This window comes from Anticarsia gemmatalis, chromosome 11 (assembly GCF_050436995.1).
Source record: "Anticarsia gemmatalis isolate Benzon Research Colony breed Stoneville strain chromosome 11, ilAntGemm2 primary, whole genome shotgun sequence".
Classification (NCBI taxonomy): Eukaryota; Metazoa; Arthropoda; class Insecta; order Lepidoptera; family Erebidae; genus Anticarsia; species Anticarsia gemmatalis.
The window spans coordinates 579,365-595,595 of record NC_134755.1 but is presented as its reverse complement, the minus strand read 5'-3'; the positions used below and the strand labels follow the sequence as shown (position 1 = coordinate 595,595).

General features: G+C 34.4%; 1 protein-coding gene across 7 annotated transcripts in view; it reads right to left on the bottom strand.

Annotated features, from left to right (window-relative positions):
• Cad89D (cadherin 89D) overlaps nucleotides 1-16,231 on the bottom strand; it is an 87,683-nt gene that overhangs the window by 27,590 nt on the left and 43,862 nt on the right. For all 7 annotated transcript variants that reach the window (XM_076119816.1, XM_076119818.1, XM_076119819.1 and 4 more), the window contains exon 4: nucleotides 2,323-2,509. In XM_076119816.1, coding sequence (XP_075975931.1) covers nucleotides 2,323-2,509 — 187 coding nt within the window. The remainder of the gene's footprint in view (nucleotides 1-2,322; nucleotides 2,510-16,231) is intronic.

The window sequence follows — 16,231 nt, the reverse complement described above, 5'->3', positions numbered from 1 at the left end:
AAAATAATCATATGTTGACAAAAGATAAGAATTACGAAAAACAACCTAGATCTCACTAAAAATAACTTAGTCGTCAAAATATTTACTACACTAAAACAAGAAGGAGCAACCACTAATAGTCTATAAACCCAGCCTATTAAATCTACAAGTACTATAAAAAGTATTGTCCCACGTACGCAGTCTACATGTTCCCATTCGACACGTAGGCAGAGACATTTACGTTACAATCAACAATACAAAAATACATCGGGTCAATGAACTCTGTAGAAGAAGAATTGGTTTAAATGTTAAAAGAATGACGTAGTTTTCGATTAATTCGAGTATTTCTAGGTAAACAACAGACTCTCTTGTTATTCCGTCAGTCAAAATATAGTAACTCAAAATTTATTTTACAAAAAGTCGTAATTACTTCTGAAAAACATTGCGAGAAGAGGTCCTATGTAATATACTGAAAAATGAAGTCGTGTAAATTCTTCAAATAAATGTATCGGAAATAAATTAGGGACACATTTCCATTATGGTCAATAATATTAAAATTTAATATCTCAAACACCTACCTAATACAAAACGGTTATATTAGTCTCCATTTTAAACAAAAGTAGAATAAACCAACTAGATCGCACATTTCCCTGATGGATTCTAAACGGGGTGTGAGTTTATTTTTTTTATTTTATCCACTGGATAAATTAACGCCTTTCTTTGGGCTTCAAAGTATAGCAAATTTAAAAGCACACGCAGCTCCACTCGGTTATGTTACATTTTTGGGAATTTTCTCTATGGTTATCCCCGAGTTTTCAACTAACTCAAATCAAAATTTTATCAAAATCGGATCGGCTGTTCCTGCCCTGACAATGTTATAAGCAGAAACACTTTTGCAACTATGGTACTGCTTTATATCCACTTGGTTCTATTTTTTGGTGAAAATAGTAATCTATATTCGATCCAGAGTGTTGCACTATCCCCATACAAAATTTAATCATAATCAGTTAAGCAGTTCACCGCAAAATGTAACAGACAGACAGACTTTCATAATATTAGTACGGTTGATCTAACTGTAACTGGGTTAAGGACGACCTATCGGAGTTGAAAATACTGTGGACTATCTACAACATGTTATTTACAGTCTAAACAACTCTTATTTCTTAAGGAATAAGGCTCAATTTCGTTTGAATGAGTGGAAGTGATATTTTGTGGAAGACTTGCAAAATCTTTTGAAAATCCTTTGCAAGGTTTAAAGTAGGAAAGTCGAGAATAATTTTGTTCTTAATATCTCATTAAAATTGACTGCTTGTTTTGTTAGCTTTTAATTGGTGGCCTTGAAGAGTTAAGTTTTTAAAAGGATTACTGTTTAATTTGATAAATGGTTGGTTTTATTTTGTTAAACCACTTAAAAATTAAAATTTATTTTGTAAATGTCGCGAAATCTTATACTTTTATTTTAGAAGTAAAAAAATAAAGGAAGCAAGTTTGGTCAAACTCAGAGATTTGTTTTTTAACAATGACATATAATTATTAATATCTTTGAATGCGAACAATTTAATGAAAAAAAAGCCTACATTCTTTTGTTAATTCAACTATTGAAATACAACATTATTATCATAGATTCGTAACGTTACTGCGCCATAAAAACAAATAAATATAAAGTAAAAAGTATGCCAAAGGTTGAGCACCCCAACTTAATCCTTCCACAAACATCTAATATCAGTTTTACAATATTACATTACATAACGCTATTCCAAAATCAGGGGTTGTCAACTGTTGACATTTAAACAGGTGTGGCAAACGACGTTGATATTAAATTTCCTAAAGACACATGTTGACCTACTCTGCTTTATATTATTACGTAAGAATATAAGGAATAACCTCTTTTTTGGGTAAAACAAAGGTATTTGTATCAAAGAAATAAAAGTATGTTACTGGGTACTCCAATTTTGAGGAAGTATTTTCGAAATAGGACATTTTATTGTTTATGATCCAGTTTTAAAGGAGTACGATATCAATCACCAAACACACCACACTGGTTTTTTGTGCCTTATGGTTAGTAAAAAGTTCTTCAAGCCGCCCTAAAGGCCTTTGACATGGCTTAACGACTGTTTTAAGGACTCTGAAAGGAACTCCAAAGCACGGTGCCGCCTAGTTCAAATACCTCAGTGCGGTTCATCCCGTCTATAAAATGGCCGCGCCGAGAGTTGCTTAACCTACATATCGTTTACCGTCCGGTAAGCGCAAATGGCTCTGGGCGTCACAAATTATAGTCATGATATAGTCAATTATAGTCAAGAGAATCACGTTAATATAGACTATTAATAAAATTTCACTTACAAGGTCATCCCCGGAATCGAAGTCGCACCCAAGTCGGAACTTCACAACGTTCTGCGGAGAGTCACTGTCGACGAGCTCGTCAACACTCTGAGCCAGCACCACCGACACGTGTGTGCGGTTCACATCCCGGTACGTGAACAGGTGCGCGTCTTCCTCGCGGTCCACTGGTTGCAGGCTTAGGTTCTTTCTGTGGAAAGAAAGAAAGATTGAGAATTATAAAATTATAAATACTCGGGAAATATGTGGAAAAGTTCGTACAGCCAACCACACTAACCAAGACACAACTAATAAATAAACTATGGATTTTAAAAACGTTATTTCAGTTTAAACGAAAAACTATGACCAAGCAAAGAGGTAGTTTTTTCACCATGTAGAAACCCCTCTTTCGAAAAAAAATATTTAACAACTTTTAAATTGGTAAACGTGACATCTGTGTTTTGGACTTTGCACCACTTTCACAACATTTTCTAAATTGCTTCAATATCTAGGTAGCTAGTTTGAAAATTAATTATAACGTAATATTTAACCTTTTGGTCAGAATCCAATTTAGATTAGTTTTTAATTAAAGTCAAAAACTAATTTCTACGTTATGCAAAACTAATGCAACATATTTGTAACAGTGCCATCTCTGTATTTTTAATGAAACTATCTCAATATTACGAATCTAAGATTATACAGCATACGCTCTTTAACCTTTAGCCGCTAGATGTCACTAGTTTCTATGTCTAAAAAATTACGAAATTATAAATTATAGGTACCCTAGATTCGATAAATTAACATGAATTAATCACATTTTAAAATAATAAAAAACGGTAATGCCCGCTTAAAACATTTCCGCGGCAAATAAAACTTAGAGTAAGTAGTTTAAAGTGTTATAATGACATAATAAGTGAGAGAATAGCAATATTTCGCATGATTAGTATAGAATTTAGTAGAAACTCACACGACGTCGGCACGGAAGCTGACAATGAGAGATAGTATCTCTTAAACCGCGACGGCCATTGTTTTAATGTTATTTGCTATAATTAGTGATGCAATCGATATTCATGTTAGTTTAAAGATAATGTATCGTGGGAAGTTATCTCAAACTGTACTTGAAATTTTATTCAATAGTTAGTAGGTACCTACCTACCTACCTACCTATGCTATGTTATGTTATGTGAAGATACAATCTAACAACACATAAGCATGCAAGCTAGCTTATTTCTGTAAAAAAATCCTTTCTTTGCATCCCGTACGTCGTCGTACCCTGTCCAAAGCGGCGGTTAATTTGAGATCGAAAAGAAAATAATTAATGCGCATTTGAAAGCACAAAACATTAAACACCTTTTCTAAAAACCTTTTTCCTACGAGTTTTATACAACGAGCCGCTACACTAAGAACTCAATACTATAAATGTATAAATGTTTAAGGGTAAAGGCCCTTATAAAATAAATATGACATAGGTAGGTATGTACCTACCTACCTAACCACAAAGACTTGTATCAAAATAATAATTTATTATTTGGTTTACACTATCATTGAATACCTACTCACCGAATTACCGATTACCAATAAACTATAGAAACTTATTTCTGCAGCCATAATCAACGTTAGCATAAAGTTCATTCACCGGGCTCACGAGTCGTATGATATTCGAAATTCGAATCAAAGAAACAAAATTTAAAAAATGGCACGAAATTAGGGCCGCCAATAGGAAAACAGTACGAAAAACCTCTCGTCCCTAGCGGCTCTGCTATTGGGCGGGCGGCGCACGCGACGCTGCGGCGCTGTTTGATGTACTTTGATCTATCCCGCCACCCCGCCGATTCCCGTCAGTGCATCGCGAACCTGTGCCCTTGACACACTTACCGAAATTGATCGCGAATTAATAACTTTAATTAATGTTAATTGTTTAAAAAGGTCGATTATTTATTAGTTTTGTTTTAGTTTTTAGTGTAATTAAATAGTGATAGTGTTTTGTGGTAAAAAGGTTTTAATTATAAGGTTTAAGTGCATAGCGTCTGTGATAAGGACGCCATTGTGTTGTGCGTTGGTTTTTCTAAATATGTAGTGATTGTTTGTGTGGTTTTCGCGGGGCCTAATGCACACCGTGTACGTTCCACGGCTTCAGTGGAAAATTTATTATAAGAAAATATTCGCGTTAATATTCAAAATCGATTAGATCTTTGTCAAGTATCGGTCGAGATGGCAATCACATTAACACGTAAAAGTTTAACATGTGTATTGTTTTTCTTAGAGTGCTCGAAGTGATTAATAAATTTAGTGATGATTAATGTGATAATAAATCGTAAGTAGGTAGGTAATGAATTCGCGAAGTGTTAGTGTCGTCACCGGATCGAGACGCGCGGGCGCCGAGCTCGCATGCCTTGCCGCGTTTGGGAAAAACTGACTTGGGTAAGTAACTTTGATGCGCTTACATAATTACTATGCTAACCTGAAATCCTATTTCATTACAGTTATTGCAGAGTTACAGTTAGTAGGTTAGGTAGGTACCTAGGTAGGTTTCAATATTGTTGAGCTGTAGTCTACGGCAAAAATAGTATGGAACTAAAGTATGTAGGAAGGTACGTTTATAAAATAAATAAATTTAACTCATTACTGTCCCACTGCTGGGCAAGGGTCTCCTCCCGTAATGAGGGAGGGGTTAGGCCTTAAGTCCACCACGTTGGCCAAGTGCGGGTTGGGGACTTTGCATAGGTACCCTCAATAAATGTATTCACGTTGTGTGTTTCACCGTTGGAGCATGTGATAATTATTTTTACGTATTTATTACCAAATAATAAATTGTAGGAAATCCGCGATGCAACATAAAAATGAACTATAAATATCTACCTAGGAATAAATCATTCGCTTCTAATTATTTCAGACACTTACCTTGACATTACAGTATTAGCTAACTATCCGTCTCATCTATCAAATGAGACGGATGATGAATTTAGAGCAATTAACAGCTCATCAGATATGCATTGAAGTGATTTCAAGATCGATTTCTTTTTACAACATTTCAATTTAAGGCTTTTGTGTCCTATCATCAATATCATTACGCAATTTTAGAAGATTGTTAGGTACCTATATTAATTTTAAAACCCAAGTAGGGTAAAGCAAGTACGTATGGCGCCAGACGAACGCAAGCCGGTGTCAAATGCGCGACGGGGATCGGATGGCCGACTCTTTCGGCAGGGTCGCCATGTGAGGTGTTGTTTAGGAATGTAAGTGATCAAGACGAGAGTTGCGGTTATACTGACATTTATTCATACAATAACATGTTTATATACCTTATGTTTAATACAAAGCTATAGGTACGTCACAACCCAGTAGTCAGCCCCCAACCAGTAGTCAGCCTTTACAGGCTTTATATCCATATAATTAGTGTAGAAAATAGTAAAGACCAATAAAATAATCATTAATCGAATCTGTATAATCTTATTGACTAATATGCATAATTACGATTCGATAGCATGGCAGGTTGACGTGTTACACTCATTCTTATGAACTACCATCAAAGACATGGCCAAAAACGTCGCCATTGCTATTTTTTTGTTAAGGATTCGTGTTTTAGTTTTTGGCATGTTTTTAAATGAATTTGATGCAATATGGAACGAATTGATATTTTATGCTAGTATTTAATAGTTTATCTTCGATAAAATCATGCATTGCAGGCGTTTTATTTGTCTTTTGTATTATAAATTTACGTGGCCGACTATTGGGTTTGCAAAATATGAGGTTGATCCAGTACTCGGCCATGAGTGGCTGACTACTGGTTTTTTTGCAATTCTCATATATGTGGTTGAAATTAACAGGGCGAATACTTCTCAACATAACTATTGCGTTGAGCTAAACTCTTCTAAGACAAAAATAGTATTTTACCAGTAGTCGGCCGCATATAAAGTCAGTGAATTTCATGAGGCCGAACATTGGACCTACATATCCCATAGTCGGCCGTCAGTTTTGCTAAATGAAATTGGGTCTTAAATCCTTTCATTAAGGTTCAAATTTGTGGACGGCTATAATGGCACAAAACTTAGTTACTTGTTTTCGAATAGTATCATATCAAAAAGACCAAAAGATCTGTATAAAGAGGAATAATTGTCATGTGCTATGGTGGCGATCAAAAATGTTATGAAAATCATGGAAACGAGTCGAGTACTTGGCATGTCACACATTATTATGATACTACAAGTCCGAAATCGTTTAATAGTCGCACAAATGCCCGTACCATTAAGCTAGACTAAGTGCACTCCCAAAAACAAATGACTGCCCTAAGAAACTGGTCACGATATGCTGGAATCAGCTTCCAGTTTCACCGGATGCAGCCGAATACCAGTGTTTTACATGGAGCAACTGCCTATATGACCTCCACAACCCAGTTACCTGGGCTATACCACGACTACCATAAGACTGGTTATCAGATTTTCAAGCTTTTGACTAATGGCAACGATTGCCAGAGATCCTTGAATGCCCGCCGGGACCTACAATTTACCATGCCTTCCGAAACACGAAGGAATTTTGGGAAATGAGAAAAGAAAGGAATGATACCAGTTACTTCTATCATCTACCTTCTATTTCCTAGCCTACCATTGACTTATGTTTCAACACATCAAGAAAGCTAAAATAGTTTTATAGAAGAGAGCATCTTTTGTAGATTGGGGAGAGTTGAGAAACAGAACGAATAAAGGAACAGAAAATAAACTTTTATCGCTGTGAACCGTGTGAAGAAAGATTGACTAGAAAACATTTAGAAATCAATTACATAAGTGCTAATAACTATAAATTAAAATCTTGAAAACCCCCGATTTCACAATATATTTTTTTATTTCATACTTTTTATAGGTTGGTGGTTAGGTTAAGCCATTCTGACTTTCCCACCACCAGCTTTCTCAGCATGCGAAGCCATTTGAGACCCCGTCCGAGTAAATTTGCAGACATTCGGTTAATCTCCCCACTTTAACCCACTACAACTTTTAAACGGCTCCACCGAATTTCATCAAACATGTCTAAAAACACTCGCACATATGTCACCTTTAATTTTAAAAAAACTAAATTGAAATCACTGCATCCTTTCGGGAGTTATGATGCCATAGACAGACAGACACACAGACAGACACGTCGAACCTTATAACACCTCTCTTTTTGCGTCGGGGGTTAAAAATTAATGGATGTATAATTTGTACTGCATGGTATTATTGCAAATGTGCTTTATTTCCTGGAGATTTCAATAAAAATATATTTAAAATAGAACATTTGTATTGAGTAAGTAAGAGGCTGACTACTGGGTAAGATATGGCTGACTAGTGGCGAAATGGGGCTGACTACTGGTAAAAAGTGCCATATTTTGTTTAATGTGGATTTTTTCCATAATAATCTTATGAATATGATATTTTGTTATATTTTCTTAAAGTTTAATAAATTACCTTTCATACAATGACTAATGATTTTACATCTAGTTGTTAATGTTAAAAATATGGTTAAATCAAATTGAAATTTTCACTAAAAGGCTGACTACTGGGTGGTTTACCCTAAGTTATTTAAGTATTTTTGTTACCTACATTGTTTTTTATTTATCAGTTTCCTCCCCAGCATCCTTCGAGGTAGAACTGAGATACCTATGCTTAATTGTAAAATGCTGTTATCTTGAAATAACTTATCCTTAAGCTCGCATAACTACCTCACCTAAATTTACTAAACCGATTGAATTGAACAAGGTTGCAATTTGTAAAGAATTTGTAAAACTTTCCGACTTCTATGCTAACAAAGTCAAGACCTAGAACTTCTGAAACAGTATAGATATTATATACCTAGGTACCTCTCTACCTATAATCACAACTAGAGTTATCTAGGCTCAGTAGCGCATAGCTGAGATAACGAGAGTCTCCAACGGTCACCCATGGAGATTGTAGAGATGTATACATAGTGCTACTAATACTAAATAGATATACAAGAATTCAGGCAATTGACTAGTCAAATTAGCTACTCTGTATGAAACGTCAAAAACACATTTAAGTACAGAAATATGACATAGTGCCGTCACAGTGTTTAATTTTCGTTGGTATCAAAGTATCAATTAGTGCCTAATAAAATGTTTCAGTCTGCAATAATTACATGTGAGCATTTTGCACAAACCTTTTTAGAGTAGGTACAAGTATATCCAAACACTTATATTATATTAAAAATTAATCCCCGAAATAGATAAATTTTAAACAATGAAACTAAATCGCTTAATTATTTTTGTAATATAGGTATGTATTTTTAACTGTTGGGAAAAGGTCTGTATGGGATGTAATCTACGGGATAAAGTTGCACTATACCCGGTCAAAGGCGGGCCGGAGTAGGTAAATAATAAAAATCAAGAGGCATACAGCCTTAAGATACAACTGTGAAAGCATTACGCAAATGACTCGGTCGATACACGAGATTGTTAATATAATTTTATAATGTGGTTCATCACGCAACTTTTGCGAAATTATTGGCAAAATGCTAACAGTTCTTAAATGTCAATATTTATTGAGATATATTTTAAACTGTGTACAGTTACGAACATAAATATTCAGCATTTTAAAACGCGAGCACGTATAATTTAACGCCTGTTATACTCGAAAGGGTAGCAGACTTAAAATGTATGAAATACATGCGCGTTTGGCCATTAATAATATTAGTCTCATGTAATTGGGAGTGAACCTATTGCCATGTAACTTTTCAGTATCATCTAGCAAAAACATAGAAAAAGACCAACAGTACTTTGTCCGACATGGCAATCGGACCAGGGACTTAGCAGTCGGACACACTGCTGACCGCATCACAGAGGCAGTCAAGGCATTATTCATGTTGTCAAGATTAAAAGAATTTTGCAAATTAGTTCAACCGTTTAGAAATGATCGCTGTACATACACAAAAATATATATATACATATATCGCGACGAATTGAGAACCTCCTTCCTTTTTTTAAAGTCGGTTAAAAAGATCAAGGGGAGATCTTTGCTTAACAGTGTAAATGCGTAGCTACTAAATAAGAATAAGTGTTGATCAACCACATCGTATCAAAGTAGATAATGTACCAACACAGCACTTTAATGTTTTCATTCATGAACAAAACAACTAACGTCCATAAAGTTTTTATTATATTCCCACATTTGGTTCACACAACATACTTGTGAGTTGTGTGTCCGTGATTCGCACATTACTGGTAATCTTATCAACTTTAGCTGAGTTCAAGGGCTTTTGTTAGTAGGTAGGTACATGTCCGAATACAATGTCGGAGTTTCTATCATATCGATATTTATTGTAAGATTGCAAATGCCTAATAAATAATTGAGCAAAATAATAAATTTTACCAATTTATTATTATTATCGGAGGTGACCTTTGCCCATAATTGGATAAATTAATAAAATGATAAGGTAAGATCTACTACTAGCTACTTTCTCTGCGTGAAAATATTTCCCGGGGTAAAAAGTATCCCATGTGTTAATCCAGGTTATAAACTACTTATCTGTGTACCGAGCATCAATATTTGGTCGCTAATTTTTGCGTGAAAGACTAAACTACATACACTACATCCTCACAAGCTTTCGCATTGAAAACATTACCTAGTAAGACAGGACTCTTGTCTGTAACTGTACAAATCATTATTTTGTACGCTACCAGTAAATGTTATATGTATATTGTTGGTAGCTTTTAAAACCTAAGAGTTCAATAATCTTTACAGCGAACAATAGAACAGTTTATATTAATTACAGACAATAAACTGATATTGTTATCCATTGATTTGTATCGAAATAACAATGACTTTATAATTGAGGGTAAACGTTGCGAAAATCTTCAATGATTCTCGTAAGAAAAGTTTTGAAACACTAGGCATTTAGGTAGTTTAAAATAAAAATAGATTTTATGATACAAGATCTACTTGGACTAGCTGTTTTCGTAGTTACCCGAAGGTTTCTTATTTTGTAAAATTGCATCTAGGAATAGGTTTTGTCGTTTTGCGTTAGTTTAGACATTAATTATTTGTGTCGCCCATATCCGGTTGGTCTCACCGGTCGGGAAACGATCTGTGGGTTAAGCAACTCTTCGCGCGGTAATTCAATAGATGGGTGACCGCATGGTGGTATTTCAACTGCGCGCCTCCGTGCTTCGGAGGGAAGGTAAAAAGTAAGTCCCGTTGTCGTCTGTCAAGATAGCAGTCGTTAAGCCACGTCAAAGGCCTTCGGGCGGCTTGAACAACTTTGACACTAGGTTGACCACTAACCATACGATAAAAAGAAGATTTATAATTTCATGGCGGTATAATGTTAAGAAGTATATACTATATAATTATACCTAATTATTAATTTTACCCATATCTAATTGATTATCAATCCATTATAATTAAACAAATAAAGAAAGTTATTCAACCAGTTACATAACAAAAGAATAGAAAGTAAGACTTAGTCGATTTGATAACAAATATTTCCTTAAGAAAATCACTTAATGAAACCGCACTCCGATATCGATTTGAAATTGATGAAAAAAGTGAAATTTTAATCTAGTGCTTCCATTTTATTGTTATCTAACACTAGAATCAATAAAATATTTAGATCGAATATTTTAACAAAAGTCTGTTGTTTAATTTATGTAGATTTCTGACTCAGTGGGTAACTTAATATAATCTAACAACTTAGTAGAAAGCATTAAAACCTCACACAACAAATCTATACTTATAATAAATCTGTAGAGAGGTCAATTCTGTACATTGAATATATTTAAAAAAAAACCAATGGGGGATGTTTAGTAACCGATACTGATACCGAATCTGCAATTTATAATTTTCTTTTCTGTCTGTCTGTCTGTCTGTCTGTCCTCCGTCTGTATGTGTCGCTATCACGTAAAAACTACCGGATAGAATGCGCTGAAATTTGGTATATGCATAGAATAAGTAGTGGAGCAATTTCTAGGATACTTTTTATCGCATAAAACTTCATAGATTTTTAGAAAATTGAAAAAAATACGTAGAAATCGATTGAACATGCGTTTCTCTAAAGAGATCATAGATGGCGTTGCAATCCATTTCACAACATTCGCATATAGTTAACGCGGTGCCATCCGTATCGATACCTGTTGTTCTCACCAACCAATAGATGGCGTTATAGTTAGCAACACAGCATGTTTTTCCTAATTAATTTATTTCGATTACTTTATTGTAAAAAAAATACCTTTGAAACAGGCTATACATTAATAAGATTGTCAAACATAAATGTTGTATAATATATTACACAAAAATGTTGGTTTACGTGGGTCCGGTGCGCTCGGGATATACTAGATGGCAAACCGAGTAATTTCGTTTGTTGTCGCCCCAACTAACAGATGGCGTAGTAGTTCGTATCACATAACCAAATTAATTGGTTGCATTAAGGAGATAAATTGGATAGCTGTGAAACAGACTATGTGGTAAGTTTTAAAAAATAAACAACGGATGATATATTAAAAAATAATTACGCGTTACGCGGTTTCGGACGTATCATCGCAAGTATACATACGCGTGGTAAGAGCTCCGGCGCGGCGCAGAGAGGTCTGTTTGTACCTATAATAATATTGTGAATCTAGACGGGTAAGCAATGGTCAGTCTATAATAAGGTACCTATTATATTTTACAGTGTACACTGGTACGGATACAGAAAAGAGCGGGAAAGAAGGTAACCACAGGAAATCAAGCCTGCCTGAGCCTGTGTCACATTGTGTGCCCTTCGGGTCCCTTTCGTAAATAACTATTAGATGACAAAAGAGTTGTTAGCATTTTTATGTGTAGGTGTATCGAGTGCTTCGCAATTCGCGTTGTCAAACGAATAAGCAACAGTACGAAATTCACGCGAGCGGAGCCGCACGGGTCAGCTATCTTTAATAAGAAAATAATAGTTTTAAATCTGATGGTTACATGACATTATTTGTGCCTCTTAAAGTCTACATAGTATGGTAAAAAGTCTAATTTATTTTGTTCTAAATTGACAATGATTGGCAATTAAAAACATGACATATAAATTTGATTTAATGTAGCTTCTTTAATGTAAAAACTACTTAAATCTGTGAGATTCATCAAGTAATACTTACATCTTATCATATCAGTGCTATTTACGTACACTAGTAGGTACTAAGGCTAGATTACAAAGGACTTTAACTGAACAGTATGTCCGCGATACGATAAACTTCACTCACTATCAATACTAGGTATGTATATAGCTTCAAATCCGTGATCAATAATGTACTGCGACGGCTCTTAATCAAACGCCAACTATTGTATAATACATAATTATTATTTATAATTTCGCATTATTATATAACTAACGCAAGAACTCTTAGCGAGACGAAAGATAATAGAAATAATGATAAAGGTAAATTACAAAACTTTTGATTAATTGCGAAACCTTTTAAGTAAAAGTTTAAAAGTGCTGCTATAGTGGAAAAATTACTACATAAAATAAAAACAAGTTATATGTAATTAAGTAGTTACATTTAACTTTTTAGGGTTCCGTACCCAAAGGGTAAAACGGGACCCTATTACTAAGCCTCCGCTGTCTGTCTGTCTGTATCTCACAAACCGTGATAGCTAGAAAGCTGAAATTTTCAAAAATGATGTGCTTCCGTTGCCATGTTTTTGGTACGGAACCCTTCGTGCGCGAGTCCGACTCTTAGCCGGTTTTTTGTGGTAAGGCAAGTTTTACAAATAAGACAATATGATGCCTATGTATACTAAAGCGATTTATAATCCATGAATAACAAATTAACATTTAACCAAGATTCTAAATAATAATTTTCAATGACAACATCCGACTAATTACAATAAAAATAAAACATAATAATTTATTTTACATCATGTCGACATACGACATCTTTACAAATCATTTATTGATGGTTACAATGTTATAGTCGTTTAGTTTTATGTAATGTGTTCGTGTATTAACTGATAGGTCAGGTCATAGAACAATGTTGGTAGGAAGTGGAGTGTTGATATTAGTTTTCTTATATTTATAGCCAATAAAAATGGACTGTGGCGGTAGTGAATGCGACTGTATTTAGATTTTTGAGTTCCGCTTATGGTCAAAACAATCAATTTTCAAAATATCAGTGTTTGCCCGGAGTATAGAATCTTGCAAACCTTTATGAAGTACACGGTGTCACTGACATTAAATTGACAGGTCTTGTCGATTAACGCTCTAACTAAAGGGTACGAAAGTGGGGTAATAGACTATCCCTGCAATTTATGCGCACAATTATACATTATCTAATATATAAAATTCTCGCGTCACAGTTTTCGTTACCGTACTCCTCCGAAACGGCTTGACCGATTCTCATGAAATTTTGTGAGTATATTAAGAAGTTCTGATAATCGGCCAACATCTATTTTTCATAACCCTAAGTGACACAATTTTTTTTATTTATTTGGCAAAACAACGTTTGCCGGGTCGGCTAGTTATATTATAAAGTGACAAGAATAGAAACAAAACAATCTTACTACCCAATATATAATGGTGTACTTAATGCAAAAGTTTGAGGATTTATATTTATGAAGGTATGTTAAATAGTATATAATGACTGTTTTGCGAAAAAATCTTCACCATAAATTTAAATGACATTTGCCATGCGAAAAGTTTATAACCTAATTACCCCTAAAAATCTTTCCACTCCGACAGAATCACGGGCAGAAACTAACTTCCGATAAAAAGAAGTAGAATCAAACACTTAATAAATCCTTCGATCTAATTACCTACTAATTAATAACGTATCCATGTTAATTACAATTTGTCGTTTACCGGTCCATTAGATGTGTTCATTGAGCTGTAATTCTATGTTATTATGTCACAAGTGTAGGGTAATGGCGCCGGTCGAATAAAACATAGTACCGTATGATGCTGTTGCTTTTTGTTTTGTGCAAAATTCATTAAAAGTAGCGGCCCTATGGCTTAGATTTAGGTTTTGCGAGAAAGGCCGTGGGTTCGTATACCATTTATTGAACCCCTTAAATAAAAGATTTTGATTAAGTTAGAAGGGTAGATGCGTTTGCTATAACCCACAATATTAATTGTCTTTCACCAATAGTATAGAGAGAAATTGTTGGAAGTCTTATTAAAATATACCCTATGCAATGGCAATTTTTTTTGTAAGCAGCGATATGTGCCAACATTTCTTTTTCTTTTTTATTTTCTTAAATGACAACTGCCGCACTAAGAATTGCTCTTGTGTAGCGGAGACTTTTACAAACATATAAACAACGGACACAAAGTGCAACCAGACCGGAAACAATTATTTGTGGATCGCACTAATAATTGTCTCGTGTGGGAATCGAACTCTCGACCTCCCGACGCAATGGCAGCGGCGTGGCGACCTAAACCACTGCGCCACGGAGTCAGAATAAAAGTTAAACAAATAATTCGATTTTGATTAATACTTATTCAGTGCATCCGTTTCAGAAACGTGAATAGGTCAATATGGATTCTTTAAGTCACTAAAACTACTAAAATTTTATGAAGATTGAACATTTTCTCTTATAAGGAAACGATTAGAATACTTCTAAAAGCGATTTTATCTGTATTATATCACTGCGGTCATAATTCTTGTGAGAATTGGTTTCCATTCGAAGGTTTGTTATGCAACTGTTTAATTTACTTCCATAAAACTTTGTATAACGCTTTTAGATGAGTCAGCTTTAAATATATATGAGAATTATGGCTAGTCTTTCTTTTATGTCTTAAATATTGTATTTTTAATGCAAGGCCAGAATTGCATCTATTTGAATCAAATTAAATGCACGTCAATGCATGTCTGTTTGTCACGCTTTTGCGGCTAAACGGCTGGTTAGATTTTGATGAAATTAAGTGGAGTAATAGATTCTATTTTATTTGGCTTCATTGAAAAGTATGCGTACAGTGACTAGAACTGTGTGTTCTGTATTATCTCTATACAACATTAAGATTGTTGCAATTTAAGTCAATATAGAACAAGCTTTCGTGAAACCGTTAAGTTTACAGAACCAGTTTTGAATATAACTAGTAAAATCTCTAACACTACCTAAGTCACTTATTTAGTGATAATCTGATGATGCTACTTTTAGTAAAATATGTTTTTTTAATATTGTTAAATAGTTCACTATTTCGAACTAGCCAGCTTTTGTGCATTCGGTATTACTAAGTGCCGAGAGTTTAAGAAGTAATACCTCAAAAATAGTTCTTACTGCATTCGCTAGGGGCGCTGATGAGGTTTGAATTGAAATGTCAATCGTTGGCAATTGTCATATCGATAGTCGATAATGTCGGTTTTAACTTCTTTAATTAGTTTTCCGACTTTCCTGGGGAGAATAGCCGAGTTATGTGAAGCTGCCGCTAAAAAGCCACCCTGGTAACCTTGTTTTGATATATGTATGGATGCACCCTACTAGCTTATACCCAAAACTTCGATTGCGGAGTCTACTTTATATGTCGACACCGCTAAAATTCCGGGATGAAAAGCGTTTTTATTATCATTTAATATGGATTAGGTATCTCCACTTCTTAAGCAGCTCGCATTGCATCACAATCGATACAGCGGTTTAGCCGTGAATGCATAATACACAAAAAGACTTTCGCATTTATATTAGTATTTACATATTAGCATGAAAGTATAAATTATTCAAATATTCTATGTTATCGCACACTTTCAACTTTATACGATTTTGTAATGTTTCCTCAACTTTCAGTTGTTAGTGTTGATACTCTGACATTTCGATAAGATTCTGATCAGTTATTGAGAAATAGATGTTTTATAGCTTCTGAAATAGGTTTTTATTTTCTCATGTTTTGTTAATTTATTTTTATTTCTTAATTTATTATTGATGTGTTAAAATTGCTAGTATATAGTTTCGTTCACCTCGTAACTTAAATGCAGTATCTACATAGCAAATGATGCATT